Genomic DNA, 17,931 nt, shown 5'->3' with positions numbered 1-17,931 from the left:
CTAATATTAATATAAGGTTCCAGACCAATTGGAGTATTCGACGTAATTTAATTTTAATAGTGTTAAACATATGTATCTTCTTCTTCAGCGGTCTCCCCCAAAGATCATCACGATGAACGGTTCGGCACTGCCCGTAAGATAACATAAAAGACAAAATTTATAAAAGTAATATTCTATATTCCAGAGGACATATTATCCAAAACATAGTACCAATGAAGGTGATGGAACATTCGTTTGTGGGACCAAGTAAAATGATGCCGCTTGTTCAAGGTGAGCATAGAACAACATAGAGAATATACATTTTAGTACAAATCTTTAAGAGGCCTAAAAGATCTCTCAGAGAAAATTTTACTTAAAATTACGGCAATACATATTGATAGAGGTGGTGCAAAAGTAATGTCATAATTACTACTCGCAGCCATTTTGTTATGAAATAAAAAAGAAGCTTTGTTGTTGAAAAATAGTTTATTAGAAAGTGTAAGATTGATAACATTAATTAGAATAAATGATATCGCTCAAGTGGCCATCTCCAGAGTTGATATAACATTGCATTTGTTTACGACATTTTGAGTTGTCGATAGCAAAACATCTGGTTCTAAATTGGCGATATCTTCTTCAATGTTAGCTTTTAAAGCCTGTAAGGTTTAGTAAAGGCTTATTGCGGTAAACTTGGAAAGTCATAGAAATAATTAAACGTATTTAAAGTGTGTAACACTTCAACGCTTATTGACTACTAATTCTCCATATATCTATATCATAAATGTCAAAGCGCATTGACTTTTGGCGCCATTTGTAAAAATTAAGACGCGTTCACATTATGACATTACTTTTACGTCGCCTATTATAAGGTAATTAGTTATAGGTGTAAAAGTTTTAAACAGGGTAAATGAATAGCACATTTGCTGTCATATAATGTACGGTACACACTATCTAAAATTAATTGTTTCACAAATAAGAAATATCGTAATGATAAAATAGTAAAAAAGGCGTTTGAAAATTCGAAATAATTAAATATTAAAAATTACATATGTTAATTATTATCCATGCAGACTATTTACTGCCAGAAGTCAGAAGTAACATTTTTCAGAGTGATCATTCTGTATATAAGCAAATCGTGAAATAAATAACACTTGTTAGATCCAATTTATGGCAATAAAAGGTAGAAATATGAACGTAAAAGATTAAACAAAAAGGTTTATTTTAGAATTCAAAAATTATGTTTAAACTGGTCAGTTCTGGAAAAAATCAGTGTAATTAAGGTATTTATCAGTTTAAATGTAAGTAAATGTTTTCAGGCTCAGAATCCACACAAAGTACAATGGTTACGACGGTGAAGCAGATGGTAGTGACTAACACGGGCGCTGTACAGCGGCGAGGAATGGTAAGTACTGTTATTTGCTCTTGGTACAAATAAGTACCAATTTTTTCGTTTACATTAATGTGTTTTGAATGGCTTTCTATTCTGCATGGCGTATATAATGTTACAGAAAATAAACTAGATGGCGCTTAATTATAAAAAGCCCATCAACTTTCGAATATAAAATAAAGTTTGTTATAAAAACAATTTTTCACTTGATATATATTATTCCCCTATTTATGATATACTCCTTGCTATGCATTTTTTTGTATTATTAAGATCGATGTTCCACAGACATCAGCGACGCGTGCCTTTGTTTTTTACATTTAATTTTAATAATTCCGAACTATTTATTTTTGCTCACGTTTTGGAATTTTACAGTGTTTTAGTCTCTTAAACTATTTACTAATTTAAATCGTAAATTATTCCAAACCATATTGTAGTCAATTAATAATTATATATATATTTTTTAACCATTAGTGTCTTGTTTGTTTTTTACCATCATCTAACAATGTCCAGTTTTTCAAACACGGTTCGTGCGACAACTCTTACTTGTCAAATATTAAATAGTCTACCACTAGTTTCATCACCGATTACGAAATCATCTAGTCAATTGTTTTAATTAAAAAAAGACCTAAATACAAACTATCTTTATTCGAGTATTTACAAGAAAATTTTGAATGTTCAATTATTTTAACAGAATGTAGATCTACTCAGAAGATTCGGCTAGAATCTCAAAAGTAGCTCGTTTTAAATGAAATTTAACAATTTTTGATATATACAACATAATATCAACCATGTAAATGAGTCAACAAACCATGTTCCACATATTCCGATCGACTAAAATCTGTTGTAATGCTATAACAAGATATATTTAATAATATACTTTTAATTATAGATTTAAAAATAAGTAAAGATACTGTTGGCGAGCGTGTGGACTGTATAAACGGAATAAATAACTTCAAATGATGCTAGTAATTTAAATATAATTTCACAAAATTTAGTGTAAATTGTAGCGTAACAATGGACTGACCCGAAACAAAAGCACATGTAAGACGCCTAGTGACACAAGCTGTCAAAATTTAAAAGTATAAAAAAACAAAACAGAAAAATAAAAAGGTTTTAAGCGATCTAGTCAGACCCTAACAGCAAGGTCTCAGATATGTGATATTTATTTATTTACTTTATTGGAGATAAACAGTAACAAAAGGCAAGCAAAGAAAGTACAAACTTAGAAACTAGTTAATATAAAATTAGTTACAATTGTTACCTTATAACTATCTCATTAAGAACATTTAATGATTTATAGTCAAACATTGACAAAACAAATAAAAACATTACTAAACAGGGATCAAAGATTATGGTTTATATACTTATATTATGTTTATTTATATATCTATATCATATATTTATATTATGGTTTAAATTGTATTGTGTGTACTCAATAATTTCGAACGAAATTGTCTTTTAAAAGATACGAGAGAACACGAGAATATTTATCAAAATCAATATCACTATCACACAAATTGTGGAGGTCACACATTCTGTATAAGGGTGCACGTTTACCGATATTTGTCTTTGCCGTTCATAATGTATATTTGTACACTCAGAATTAATAACACGCTGTAAAAATATTAATTTTAGGCGAACGAAGCCGGTGTGAGAGGAAACAATTCATTGGACTATTTAAAGAAGATCAACCGCTTGAATAATAACTCCGTACAGACTGTTGAATTTCTAGCAGGTGAGGTTTTTACCTATATATGCTAATGTTGCTAACATTTGTCTGTATGTCCTCTATAAAATCATCAATCAACTATGCATTTTATCATGTAATAATCTTCAGCAAAGTTATTGTGCGTGAGCCTACGAAGGCTTCTAAGCTAGTAAGATCAATTTTCAACAGATGGCATGACAGTTCATGCTGGTTTGAATTGAAACGACAACAGTGAACGAATGATGATGTTTCATGTTGTGAATGACATAAGGATTTATGTAAATTGTGAATTTCATATCCGGATCACATGATTAAAATAAAAGCAATAACACGAAATAAACTAAATAATTTTATTATTTGTGCGAACGAAGTCGCGCGGCACAGCTAGTATAGTAAACAACATGATATCGTTAGCAATAATAATAAGCTACCACAGATAATATATCACACAGATATTAAATTTTCACTTAAAGCAATTTAAATTAATAATATTTCTAACAACAGAAAAATTGTTGAATTTGTAGCAGCTACATAACGTCATTGTAAGCATCGCTTCGAACAGGGGAATCCCACACTAGAGCTATTTTAATATGGGATTCTTCCTAGAGCCGGTAGGTCTTGGATATTGACAACATGAAGTCTGAAAATAATGTCCAACAAATAATAATCGTTAGCCAATTACAAGGCGAGAAATATTGTAGAGCGCTGTCTCTTTCGCTCGATGTAAATATAGAACGCTTTGGTGTGGGATTCCCCTGTTCGATGCACCGCTGACGATGACGTAATATAGTTCCTACAAATTAATTTACCTCTCATGTAGTACTGTATACTTGCAGAATAAATGTTTTTTAAAATTATATTAGGTCATCAAATTTCCTGATAGCATATCTATTGTTTCTGAAGATATTAATGCTGTTAGCTCTAAGGCTTTTACTGCTTCATCGGTACTGAGTTCACGGAGCGGAAGGGTCCGTGAACTAGAGATAGCATATGGCAAGCTAAACAGAGCTAAAATGAGCACTGCTACCCCAGCGGTAGAGTACTGAGACTTGCGATAATAGGTCGCGACTTCGGTTCCCGGTTCTTCTTTACTTCGTATATTAATTATATAAGATTGCCACTACTCACAAACAAGTTTCTAGAAGATGGGTAGCAGAGTTCTCTGCTATTCTCTAGTTACGGACACGCCTTTGTTTCGAGCGTGCCTGGAAGAGGACAATACAGCTGCTCACGTACTACTTCGATGTACGGGTGTACGGGTGCCTCTCCGAGATCGCCGGCAACATAAATTGTCAACTTCGATTTATTAAGGAGTTGGGTCAGCTTGATTAAAGCAAGCCTCTACGCAAAATGAGCTCAGTGCCACTTGGTTGTGGATACCAGCTCGCTGAGACAAGACAAAAAGACAACCGTACTCTGCGTACCATAATGAAGCACTGCGATTGCCAACTCGCCTGGCAAAAATAGGAGTTATACTACATTCTCCCATAGATATATAACCTATAGTTAGATAAGAAATATTTAATATGAAAAAGCTTAACATTAAATGATTGTTTCAGACCCCAATAACAAGCAAATGGCAAAAGTAAAAAGGATTCAAGCGCTTGCGACTATCGTAGAGGAAGATATGAACAGTATTATTGAAGGTAAGCATTTTTATAACGTCAATAAAGAGAGAGGTGTTAGAGAAGGAGATGTTGTTTCTCCAAAACTGCTCACCGCTGCACTGGAAGATGTCTTTAAGCTTATGGATTGCAACGGGGTTGGTGCAAACATAAACGATGAGTTCATCACCCAACTGTATAAGATTGGGATTGACTTTAGTGGACTGTATTTAATTAAAAGGCCTTGGTCCAGAGAAGGAATTAATTTATTAAGAATTAATTTTACAAGGAAGCGAAAACACGTGTGCTCGATAGCGGTAAGGAGCAGAAAGAGAGCACAGATAAAAACATATTTTACAGATTCGCCAAACCATAGATAATATCTTAACTAAAACATATTTTGTTGGTACTATTGCCAACACCAACTTCGGTTTGCAGATGATATAGTCGTAAAAGCAGAGAACATTGAGGACCTGAGTACAATACTTGATGATCTCAGTAGAGTCTCCAGACAAGTAGACTGGATGTCTAATGTCTAGAAGTAGCTGTCGGAGGTGCTACGCTCGAAGTTGTAGACCATTATATATAAGTAGCACAAACAGTCCAGATTGATAAGTTGAACTTCGAGAAAGAGATCGATCACCGAATTCAACCTGGTTCAGGAAGTTTCAAAATATTCTCTGGTCCAAAACACCGCAATACTTGAAGACGAAGGTCTTTGACCAATTTGTGATGTCAGTGATGACACAGGGATCCAAGACGTGGTCGTTTACGACGGGTCTCATGAGAAGGATCTAGGTCATCCAGAGACCAAGGGATATGATATGCTCGGAGTTTCCTGATATCGAATAAGAAAGGAGGAGATCCGTAGAAGAACCGAGTTTACCGATGTAGGTTGAAGAATTACTCGTTTGAAGTGAACAGGGCATTTCAAGTGGCGCGCCGGTAGACGTGGCATGGATCGTCCCGTTACTAGATGTACCAACGAACAGTAAATGTCACAGAAAGTCGCTATATTCCGGCGGCGCAGGACCGGTCATCGCGAAGATCTTTGGGGAGAATTTAAATATTTGCGGATGTCCATCCTAAGTAAGAAAAGGACCAATATTTATGCACATGCAGTGGTAGTCGTGCAACAAAGTGCATTAGCATATAGCATTTATATATAGCATATAGCATTTATCAGCGGGCTGGCGGGCGGTGCATTTTGTTGTACGACTACCATTGCATGTGCGGAAGGGGCTAAATATTGGTCCTTTTCTTACTTGGAGAGATCTAATGTAGTTAGTAGCGATACGAACCAAGGCTTCTGAGGCTCTTCAAGTTTTACTACCTAATACGAGGCTTAGCCCAAATGTGATTTACTTCCTGCTTCTTATGCCCGGATAGTGTGTAAAGCTAAGAAGAACAGCCTTAATAAAAAAAACTGGTAGTTATTTCAAAAGTAAGAACTGAACCATCTTGATACTTATCATTCCAGGAGTCCACAAAAGCGTTGAAAACGACAACGAAGATGTCCGAAAGAAATTGCTATCTGAACTGGACGAGCTTTGCGCTAGCTTCCAGCTTCTTATAACTACATCTAAACAGAGTAACTTTGTAAGTATTGTCGAAGAGATAAGAAATACTAATGTATTTCCACTCATCCTTCATAAGTTTTCCAACTTCGGATCCACCCCCCACATGGGAGCGAATTGATTGTTAAGTAGGGCAATTCTAAAGTGGACTCAACATAAGTTTAACCCGTTAGTTTTAAAATAAATATCATGTATATTACATAGGGGATAAGAATTTTAAAAAGCCTTAAGGTAGTGCATGGCAGAAAAAATGGTTCAAAAATACTGAAGTATGGTGATGATTTTGGTACGTCAAAATGTCAGAAGAACCCAATTTGATTGGAACTAGAATCACATTGTGCTTCTATTCCCTTAATGACATGCTTTATCTTAAAGCTATGAATGTTTCAAATGCTCTGTGACTTTTAAATATGCATATTGTGATACTCTCTCGACTCTTCTGTTCTTCCAGGGAACACCTGAAAGTCTGGACACCGCTCAAGAAGCCGCTGAGAAGATCGTTGGCCATTGCACTCAAATGTATTGTTCTTTGGACCCTGGAATCAAGCGCCGCAGCAAGATTTTGAGGGTAACTGCAACGGATCAATCTGTATTTATTTATTATTATATTTTATTGTACATCAAAACTCTACATAGTAAAAATTAAAAAGGAGATGTAAAAAATGAGGCTAAGTAAGAAAAGGACCAATATTCAGCCACAGAGAGAGATGGCTGAATATTGGTCCTTTTCAGAGATGGCTGAATATTGGTCCTTTTCTTACTTAGGATGGACTTCCGCGAGGTAACGCCTGATTCCATTAAATAAAAATTTCGTTCGTTCCAGTGGATGCAGTTACATTTCAACCATTCTCGTAAAAACTCGAGAAAAATAAATGAAGTTTTTATCTAATTAAAATATTATTTAACCAGCATTGGTAGGTTAAGTCAAGCCAAAATTTATATCCTTCACTATCAAAGCCACGTAAATTTTCGAGAACCCACGCTAACAAATTATGAACACCTATTTTTTTGTCAAGTCAACGTAGACCGCGTCTCCTGAGAATCCATGGGGGTCCAGCTGAACCATTTAAAGAAATAAGGATCTGAATAAATAGCTTAGTTATGGTTTAATGTTTCCAGCATTCCCACAAGAGTTTCGTGGCCGATGAAAAGACACAAGCAACGTTGCGAAGAGCATCTTTCCTCGCCGCAGCATCTCGAGCTGGTAAGGCAGTTGACAAAGCAAAGGAAGAACTCACTGATGAAGATCAATTATGGGTAAGTTTTATATTATTCTTTTTATACCCTGGTGGTGAGCATGGCATTGTAGTAAAAAAAATCAAAAAAAACCTCCGAGCTCATATTTATCTCTCATGGGCCTTAGTATCTCAAAGTAAATTAGTCCAAGTTGGCTATTTGTTAAAGCTTGCTAAGTCCACATTTTTGAGAAAGAGATCACTTGCTAAATCCAAGTCAAATTATTGTTCAAATTACCGCAATGTTTAAAAATGAAGGTTTTTGATCAATCGATCATTGCAAGGCATAGATCGCTACGATGACTGATGATCAACTCGAGAAACTTTAGAAAGCTTACGTAAATGTATAAAATTACAGAGTACCGAAGTACCAGATCTTGAGGGTTACGAAGTAGAAAACTTGGAGAAGGAAGCGAGGAAGAAGATAGGGAAGATTAGTGCCGCAGTTGCTTTACTTATGTCGGCACAAGCTGGTCAGTATCAACAATCTTTATGATATATTTTTCAGAATTAGTACCCATCTAAGGTACATTTATTAATATTAAAATCCACAACTGTTATAGAGATCAATTGAGTATACCATGAGTTCAGGCGTTTGAAAGTTTGCGTTTATGTTCGCGCTTTTGACAGTTCGCTTTTTACATTGCTCGTTTGACAGTTCGCTTTATATGTTATTAGTTTGACAGTTAGATTTGAACTTTGCGCTTTTGATAGTTCGCTTTTTACATTGCTCGTTTGACAGTTCGCTTTATATGTTATTAGTTTGACAGTTAGATTTGAACTTTGCGCTTCTGATAGTCCGCTTTTTACATTGCTCGTTTGACAGTTCGCTTTATATGTTATTAGTTTGACAGTTAGATTTGAACTTTGCGCTTTTGATAGTTCGATTTTTACATTGCTCGTTTGACAGTTCGCTTTATATGTTATTAGTTTGACAGTTAGATTTGAACTTTGCGCTTCTGATAGTTCGCTTTTTACATTGCTCGTTTGACAGTTCGCTTTATATGTTATTAGTTTGACAGTTAGATTTGAACTTTGCGCTTCTGATAGTCCGCTTTTTACATTGCTCATTTGACAGTTCGCTATATATGTTATTAGTTTGACAGTTAGATTTGAACTTTGCGCTTTTGATAGTTCGCTTTGTACATTGCTCGTTTGACAGTTTGCTTTATACGTTGCTCGCTTGAAAGTTAGATTTGAACTTTGCGCATCTGATAGTTCGCTTTCTACGTTGCTTGTTTGACAGTTTAATTTTAAGTCTCCGCTTTGTTCGTTGTTCGTTTGACAGTTAGATTTGTACGTTGTCCGTTTGACAGTTAGAATTGAACTTTGCGCTTTTGATAGTTACCTTTGTACATTGCTCGTTTAACAGTTTGCTTTATACGCTGCTCATTTGACAGTTATGTTTTAACTTTGCGCTTTTGACAGTTCGCTTTCTAAGTTGCGCGTTTGACAGTTCGATTTTAACTCTCCGCTTTGTACGTTGCTCGTTTGACAGTTAGATTTTTACGTTGTCCGTTTGACAGTTAGATTTGAACTTTGCACATTTGACAGTTCGTTTTGAACTTCGCGCCTATGACAGTTTACACGCTGCAAATTTATATTATTGTTTGACGTTTTTATTTCTTTACCACACAAATAATTTATTTCTTACACTTTTAAACAATAAATGAAGTGATTACTCCACAATAAGTTACAGTAATTTATTTTCGGTTTTATAATACGACTTCTTATTGTTTTTGTTACGGAATTCTTACAGCTAGAATAATATAAATATATATATACTAATTGATTTACAGACCCGAATAATCAGGATTATGGAGCCGCCATCACCTCGATGGTCACCATCGACGAGCTACTCCCGGAGCTTATCCAAGGTATGCTATGATCTGTGTCTTAAGCATATTCTTCTGCATACTACCAAGTATTTTAAATATTTCAGTCATTTGTGTAAATTAATTACATCTATATGCGTACATTCAAACCCATGAAGGATTTCTTAATTTTCTAAATACAAAATGAACACTTTACCAAGTTAATTTTTACTTATTGTATCAATGGTGTGTCTGTCACTATTTTTAAAAAAGATTTTGAATATTGGCGTGTAAATAATATGTTATTAAAATGAAGAGTAGTTAGAAATCCAATATAACCTTATAAAGCTTGGACTATGACAAATCCTGAAGACGTGAATACCAACTGTTCTTTTTAATGCAAAAAAAAAATTGAATTTTGAATTGAAGGATTTGATAATTTTCTGAACACGAAATGAAGACTTTACCGAGTTTATTTTTATTTATTGTATCTATTATGTGTCTGTCACTATTTTCTTAAAACGTGTAAATAATATGTTATATAAAATGAAGACTAGTGAGAAATCCAATATAACCTTATACAGCTTTGGACTACCACAAATCCTGAAGATGTGAATACCAACTGTTCTTTTTAATGCAAAAAAAATGTGTGGTGAATTTACACAGATGCTAAGGCTCTGGGACGTGTTAAAGGCGAGAAGTTCCGGCACTCTGTGTTCAGACGACTCAACGCTCTGTGCGATGCAGCACGCGCTGTCTGTGCGATCACAGGAGATGAGAATACAGAGGTAACCGAACAAAAACCATTACGATTTTTCATACATAAATTTATTTATCTAAGTTATAGAAACTATCTGAGAAGATAATTAAAACTAACGGAGGCGCTAAAAACCAAGTTAAAGGGTCTGTGTGAAGTCAGGTGTTATAACAAACTTAACACATATCTATTTTGTGTCTGTCTGTTTATATATGTACCATGGCTAGACTCTTGATACAGTTAAAAACTAAAACAACAATATCAGCAATAACATGGAAGTAATAACAACGACATTGATAAAACAACAATAATCAAATTCGAGTATGACGATGGTAGGTTGGAGTTCCAAAGATGCAGTATTATATAATTCACACTTTATGAGTTAATAATATAGGATTGCCAGTTCACAAAAAAGTTTCCAGGGGATGAGCAGCAGCGCCTTCTACCTACCATAATCACACTGCGATCACCAACCTGTCTGCATGATGATATCTTTGAAGGCCCATGCCTTGCAGTGGGCGTTTATGGGCTAGAGATGGGCAAAATGTATCCCTGACAAGAAAACAGTGATTTATATGTTTTCGATCTTGAGATATATATCTATCTTTTATATCTTTAACTCATTTAGATAAGTACGGCTCAGAGAATAAGGCAGCTAAGACTACACATATATCCTTTATATCTTCAGCTCTTTTAGTTCAGACTTAGAACTCGGTAAAGGTGGAATAAAACGTGTGAAATATTCCTATTAAGCATTTTATTTTTGTCATGACGCGCGCGCGATGTCGCTCCGAAAATCCGTAGTTTACATTTTTAATACATACTTGCATTAGCTATCCGTCTTTCACTTTTACGTGTAAATTGCTATATAAGCCCATCTCTTTCTAACGATCCGTAACTTATCACGAAAATTGAGTCTTAAGTATAAAAATATAGAGATACAATTGCAACACACGTGAGCTGGAGAGTGATTCTATCTTTTGCAAAGATATATATCTTTCTTGTCTTTAGCTCGCGAGCTACCCATCTCTGCTATGGGCAGAATGACGAAGAATCAAACCCAGAGATTCTATCAGAACCTTTGACTCAAGATGTTGTTACTATTATATTCCATTGTTATGGTAGAGCTGTTAAGATCTTTTATCGCTAAAGAGAGCCTATCATAGAGTTATTCGTAGAGGCTTTTGGCTCAAAAGAAGCCTGCTGGTATAACTTGATTATATGTGCATCAAGTATGATAGTTTGATCATCGCCAATGTTACAAAGTAGAGATATACGGTAATTAAATAAATCTTTCGTTATTTCAGCAAATGCAGGAACTCGCCTACAAATATGCAAAGGCTTCAGATAAACTTATCTTTACATTTGGTCTCGGTACTGTAACAGACAGAGAAAACGAGGTAAGAGATTTTTTTTAGATTTCCATTTCATATACGGGTTTTCTGAAACTTTACTCTTTTTTGAAATCAGTATCATTATTAACTATAAGTTTGATTTAAGTTGTCGTTCCGTTGTTTCACCGTGAGCATTTTAACATCATCATCTTTACATTCGGTGATGATATATTGCGGAACATGGGCTTCTCCTATAGACAGTATTTTAGTTATTTTCACAGCATTAATTTATATGGGTAGTGGTGCAGATATTTAAAATATATTTGTTTTGCAAAAAAGCCATCTGAGCTATCAACGGTTTAGGACCACTAATCTCTTTGAGAAAGCGGTTTAAAGAGATCAATATTCATACAGTGACCTTACAATATATCTATAATAATATCTTGTATGTTTACAATAATTATAAAGATTTCAAAAAAATAAATGACATCCATAGTGTACAAGGCAACGAGAAAAATTTGCAATGAAATTTCGATTGCCAAAAAGTATCTAATTCATTTGTAATAAACTGAATTAGATTTTTTAATAGAATTCCGTAAAACATTAGTCTACTGTTACAGGTAAATTGTTGAAAAAGGCTTATTATTTCAATACACAAATATTAAAATGACACGAATTCTTGACAGTGATGTATCTTGATTATTTTCATTTCATTTAAGCTATATCTGATAAAGTGAATACGTATAAATCTGTGTTAAACTTTATTAAAATATGTGTTGTTGTGGAGTTTGTTCCTGATTCTTCTTTACAACTATAACACCTTGCGAAGTAGAGTCAAAATTAAAATAGATCAAATTATAATAAGTTGACAATTGATACGAGTTCTGTTTAAACTTCCAATATTGAATAAATCAATTCTCTCTTTATCTTCATTTTACCCATAACTCCGGTAGCAAGCGATCTGCATCTAGCTTCTTTCAATAACCTTCCTAAACACCAGAATATATCAATTCTAAAAGTATTGGAAGCCTTATTTTAAAATCGGCTTTATGGTCCCTTTTTCAAGTCCTTAATGACTTTTTGATTATAATAAAAGCTGTCCAATGAATGCAACTTCTCTTATATGTTTTGTCTCCACGTTACATTGTCTCCTGTACTTCTGGCTGCTTCAGTAAAATATATGGGTAGAGCAACAAGATCTCGGTCAGACCAATCCTAGGTTCAATTTCCTCGTCATCTCCTTACTTCTTCTGTTCATGATGTTCTTGTATTTATGAATAAACTGATCAACTGTGACTTCTATTCTATGTTTTGTCTCCTTGTGTCATGGTCTCCAGTTCTTCTGGTTTCTTCAGTAAAATACACGGATAGAGCAACAGGATCTCGGTCAGATAAATTCTTGGTTCAATATCCTCATCATCTCCTTACAATTCTACTTCTGTTCATGACGACCTTCTATTTTTGATAAAATTGCCTTAATATGAATTCTCTTCTATGTTTTGTCTCCGTGTATCATCATCTCCTGTTCTTCTGATAGTTTCAACAAAAGACAAGATAAAAACAAAAAACAAGCAAACGATGAGGACACTGATTCATTTTTTTTGTTCTTTTATTTTGTTCCGCCTACCACTGTTACTGTTACTTTATTTGTTTTGGCAAAAGACAAATAGAGAAGCAACAACTCGATCAGACTAGCGCTATAGTTTGTGTCCTAGGGATCCTTTTTTTTCTTTATTTGCTCAGGATGATCAGAACCTCTTAACTATCAAAATGTTTTTTCTTCATATGTAAACGTTGTTTAAAGTCTACTTTTGATCAAATAAGTTATTACGGAAAACATTTTTGCTGACCATACAAGGTAGACATTGAATGCAACCCTACCAACCGGTCCTATTAAAAATCTCCGAAAATTAAACAGAAGAGTCCAGTAGTGGTTGCCTTAAATGCTGATGATGAAAGTAAAAAATAAAAGCTCTGATGTATCATAATAATAAACTGGTATTACTTCCAGATTTTAGATCTGGCACGCGACGTAGGATTGAAGACTTCAATGCTGTTGATGAAAACACACGAGCTGAACAGCCTGGTGGGGAATGATCCTCGCGGCGTGCAGCTGGAATTGGCCGGCCAGCGCTGCACTGACGATTCCAGGATCGTTCAGGCCTGTGCTCAGGTACTTCCTGCACTTCACTGCACAATCTGTGGAAAAGATGAGATTTTGTATTAAACAATCATATTCCCAGACAAAGTTATATAGGTTTTTGAAATATATAATCATTCTACTGCAAAATTCGTACTGCCAGAATTTATTGACCACTTGTATACCAATAGAAATAAACATACGTAATATATTTCACAGTGATCACTTTCTAGAAGATAATTGGGAATAGGTATACCTTTCAAGGTTTTTGCTACGAAGTGAGGTCTTTATTCACCTCTAATAGATTTAATAATTATATCCAATCCGTCTGTGAAGTATTAAATTGAGCAATTAGAATGACATCCTTTTAAATACAAACTAAACTCTCAAAGAGTCCAAGCCCCGTCGACTACATTTCATAATTTTTTTTATTCTTTTTATATTTTCACAAAACACAAGCAACACCGAAATAGGTGCCGTTCTTTTATGAAATAAATAAAACCCGGTGTAACTATCAACAGTTGACTGCATCGTCGATCGACGAGCCACATTGTCAGAGTGCTATGACGGTATCAGCGGAAGCCTTGGCCTCGTCTGCCCACCATCTCGCTGCAACATGGAAGCCTCTGACTGATGAACCTGGGCGAAGAATGTTCGAGGAAAGTCTCACCTCTCGCACCAACGACCTGATGAAAGCATTAGAAAGACTAAAGGAAGCTTACGCCAGTTTTTCAGGTAATTTTACTAATGACTTCAACGTTTTTCATTTTAAACGGACGTGGGTGAAGTCAGTATCATCTTAGGTTTCCTGATTTCTGATTAGAAAAGTCCTTTAGTAGAACAGACCAAAAGGAGAAGTATTAGATTTTCAAATTTACAAAAGAAACGTGTGTATTCCCTAAAGGAATTACATCATCATTTTAGTCGTATGATCCACAGTTGGGCATCTGCCCCACAGATTTCCAATTGCAACGAAAGGTCAAAATCAACTAGTTAAAGTTAACACGACTGTCCACTACTGGGCATAGATTTTCCTCTAGATCTGCCCCGTTATTTGGACCTATCGTACACCCATATCTTGTTTTGGGAAAGGGACTTTCATTTGTTTAATAATTATTTTCACATTTATTTTTATTGTCATTCTCTTCTTTTGGTCTTCATATAATTGTGTCATTCGTTCTTCTATCATACATCACCTAATCTTACATTCTCATTTATTCTTAATTTACTTCTTTGCATCTACTTTTACTCTCTCCTAAATTATCACACTATGGGGCATTTTTATACATTCTATTTTGTTCTTATTTTGTTATTTTACAATTGTACTTTGATTTTGTCCTTTATGTAAACTGCTTATCTTTTCGTTCATTACTGAGGTGATGCTCATCTTTCTCATTTTTCTTCCCAACCGGCATTCAGAGTCGAATCGAAGTCTGCCAAATCCAGGAGCCTCTTGCGTTTTTTGAAGACTTTAAAAAGGCTATCTATCAATTTTGTGGATGGACTTTCTACGCTTCGCTTGCCGATCTGAACCCTATCAAAGAGGCAAAATTTTTTAACAAAGTAAATCAAGTATTTTTTAACTTCGAAGTAATGTTTAGAAGCACTAGTGACCAGTTAAATAAGAAAGCCGTGTTTACATTGACCAAGTAAGCTAGTCAAAATAAAGCTAATCCGGCGAGAGTAGCGATGTCAGGTGGTCTCGTGTTGCTGTGGCACAGCGAGGACCCTGAGAAGGTTCAGGTCCTCTGGTGCATTGGCTCAGTATTGAAGGCTCTTGCGCTTTTAGTAGAGATACAGATACCTCTTCAAAGGTAAAAAAGACCACCACTGATGGAGTTTCAGTGGGTAAGAATCCCAAATAACCTTGTTTTACTCCTGAAAGGGTACCCAGCTCTTGTAGATAAGTCTCGCGGCGCCAGGAAAAGGTTTACAAATATAGACAAATATTACGATAAAACCCCAAATAATTATTTTTTTCCGATAATATGATCTTACAATGCATCATGCTAACATACGAGTATATGTTTTAATACATTTTTTTTAGAACCTGACGTAGAAGATCATGATAAGAAGGAGAAAGAGCGCCTGAAATTTAAAGCGACTGTAAAAGGTGCAATTGATAACATCTTGGAGGCTGAAAATGAATTAGATAAGGTAAGATAAAAGATAAAATACGTTTATTAAACATTGGAATTTTTAACAGAACACTTTTTGATAGTCAACTTGATCTCTATTTTTTTTAATCTATCCTATTTTTGACTCTACTCTGCTTCGCATAGTGATATAGTTGTAGAGAAGAAGCAGGAACAAATTTCACAACAATATATCTATTAATAAATTTTAACATTGGTTTATAATATATAAAGACTTAGATATAGTTAAAGAGTTAGTCAGATTCTTATCATTTCAATATTTAAGAAAGCAAAGCAAAAAACATAGCTCCTGAAGAAGCTCCGTAGAGGAGTGAAACACGTGTTGAGTGAATTGGCGGTGGTGGTTGTGTAATATGCATTGTTTGCCGCATACGCATTTATCAGGGGGCTGGCGGGCGGTGCACTATGTTGCACGACTACCACTGCATGTGCGGAAGTGGCTAAATATTGGTCCTTTTCTTACTTAGGATGGGTTTCTGCTTGGTAACGCCTGATACCATTTAAACCTTTTACGTATGTTACCTTGCATATAGGATCATCCGTTAATGCTGAAGGGAGAGGACGCTACTGAACTGCACCGTCTGGTTGGACAGCGTCTATCGTTATTAAACGCATCTGTTGCTTCTCTCATACGAGCTACATCCGGTGAGTAGCTTTTTGATTTAATTTAAAAAAAATATCTTTAATTATATTTATTTATATCATAAATTACTCGTATGTAGTTGTGGGAGATACTTCACTCGTTAAAGAGACGGCTTTTGGAGTACTTAGCGTGGATAAGTCTGTGGCGTGCATATCGCGCGCCACTCAAACACGCGTTGCCTAGCAACGAGCTCTTACCCACGTGACCGTCGATCGCATCGCGGCGGCGGCGGTAATGAAACGGATAGATGATAGATGGCGCCACAGTAGACGCAACAAAAGTCTGCATCGCGCTGTTAAGTCTCCGCGCTCATTATAAGTGCTAACGGAGGTACGGTCAACATTAACAAGAAGCTACCGAAGAACAAGAAGCTATCGAAGAACAAGATGCTACAGAAGATCAAGAAGCTACAGAACAAGAAGCTACAGGAGAACAAGAAACTACAGAAGAACAAGAAGCTACAGAAGATCAAGAAGCTACAGAAGAACAAGAAGCTACAGAAGAACAAGAAGCTACAGTACTATGACCACTCCTACAAGTCTCTACATGGGTGAACCGACGTCATAGTTAAGATGATGAGAAGACTTTGAATACAGGCTGTATTCAACTGGTCTTATTGGGAAGATTTATGTCCACAGCTGGACATAGACCTGCCTATTTCCAGCTGTGTGCGATTTATTTATACGCGTCTCATATAAAGTACAACGTGTATATACACTATACATACCATAACGGATCGAGTGATTCGTTTTGAACTTGTGCATTGATATTGTAAAAAAGGAATGTTTGATGAATGAATATTTTATTTATAACAACTACATTTAATCCATTCAAGCAGGAAACATAATGTTTGGTTATTTGAACCGCTACAGTTGAAATAAATGTGGTAGAAATGTCCAAGGCATTCTTTATAAGTTAATCATTTGTTTCTGACAAAAGTCTTAGACGTAACCATCTTGCAGCAAAGTCAACTGCTTATTCCACCAAATTCAGCTACAATTTTTTTAGTTTTTTATGTTCTCATCTGTACAACATTCATAAATCGCTGTACATTCATCATCTAAATACTTTCAAAGTAAAAAATATGCTAAAGGAATGGTTGCAAAACCAGAATTATGTAAAGAAGGAAAACTAACTACATTTTCTGGAATAAATTAATAAGACGTAACATCACATAACACGGAATAACTTACATGACACTTTTCACTTAGTACTGACAAAAAAATAACATCTTAACCCTTAGTAGCCTGATTTACGAAAGTGATTTTTTTAATATTACTATGTTTGCTTGAGGGTCTAGATGAAGGGAAAAATTTGACGAAGGTATTTTTTTTAAATTTCGTTAGAAATAATATTATACAACAGTAGAATTCGTACAGCCAACCTATAAAAAAAAAAACTAATAGTAATGTTAACATTCGGTTTAAAAGATTGGTATCAAAATTGAAACTCTAGGTTATTAAGGGTTAAAATTTATGTTTACAGATTTGTCTGGATGTATAAACCTAATTTTTTTAATAACATCTCTTTAGACAGTACTATCAAAATCAATCTACTATTCAAGAGGCGAGGCCTGATGCCTTGTAGTACAGGTGCA

At 35.0% G+C, this 17,931-nt stretch overlaps 1 protein-coding gene across 1 annotated transcript; it reads left to right on the top strand.

Moving 5' to 3' along the window:
• The first annotated feature begins 212 nt into the window (after positions 1–212).
• Positions 213–16,888, top strand: LOC137925121 (uncharacterized). Its single transcript, XM_068768504.1, has 16 exons — positions 213–270; positions 1,296–1,381; positions 3,002–3,101; positions 4,634–4,720; positions 6,159–6,277; positions 6,707–6,823; positions 7,375–7,512; positions 7,849–7,963; positions 9,290–9,367; positions 9,971–10,092; positions 11,369–11,461; positions 13,407–13,568; positions 14,057–14,270; positions 15,583–15,692; positions 16,225–16,336; positions 16,635–16,888. Exons 1-16 carry the CDS (start codon positions 213–215, stop codon positions 16,886–16,888), a joined length of 1,965 nt encoding a protein of 654 aa, XP_068624605.1.
• Positions 16,889–17,931: the final 1,043 nt, after the last annotated feature.

This window comes from Battus philenor, unplaced genomic scaffold, assembly GCF_028537555.1.
Source record: "Battus philenor isolate CCGP_79_NKW_IND1 unplaced genomic scaffold, ilBatPhil1.0.hap1 SCAF_26, whole genome shotgun sequence".
Taxonomy (NCBI): domain Eukaryota; kingdom Metazoa; phylum Arthropoda; class Insecta; order Lepidoptera; family Papilionidae; genus Battus; species Battus philenor.
Note: the sequence above shows the minus strand (reverse complement) of the source record. Positions and strands in the feature narration are given on the sequence as shown.

Bases quoted from the DNA above. Each gene is read 5' to 3' on its own strand.
- LOC137925121 (XM_068768504.1), top strand. From the start codon at position 213: ATGAAGGTGATGGAACATTCGTTTGTGGGACCAAGTAAAATGATGCCG. The intron at 271-1,295 runs GTGAGCATAGAA...AAATGTTTTCAG, and splicing joins AATGATGCCGCTTGTTCAAG to GCTCAGAATCCACACAAAGT. The intron at 11,462-13,406 runs GTAAGAGATTTT...TATTACTTCCAG, and splicing joins TAACAGACAGAGAAAACGAG to ATTTTAGATCTGGCACGCGA.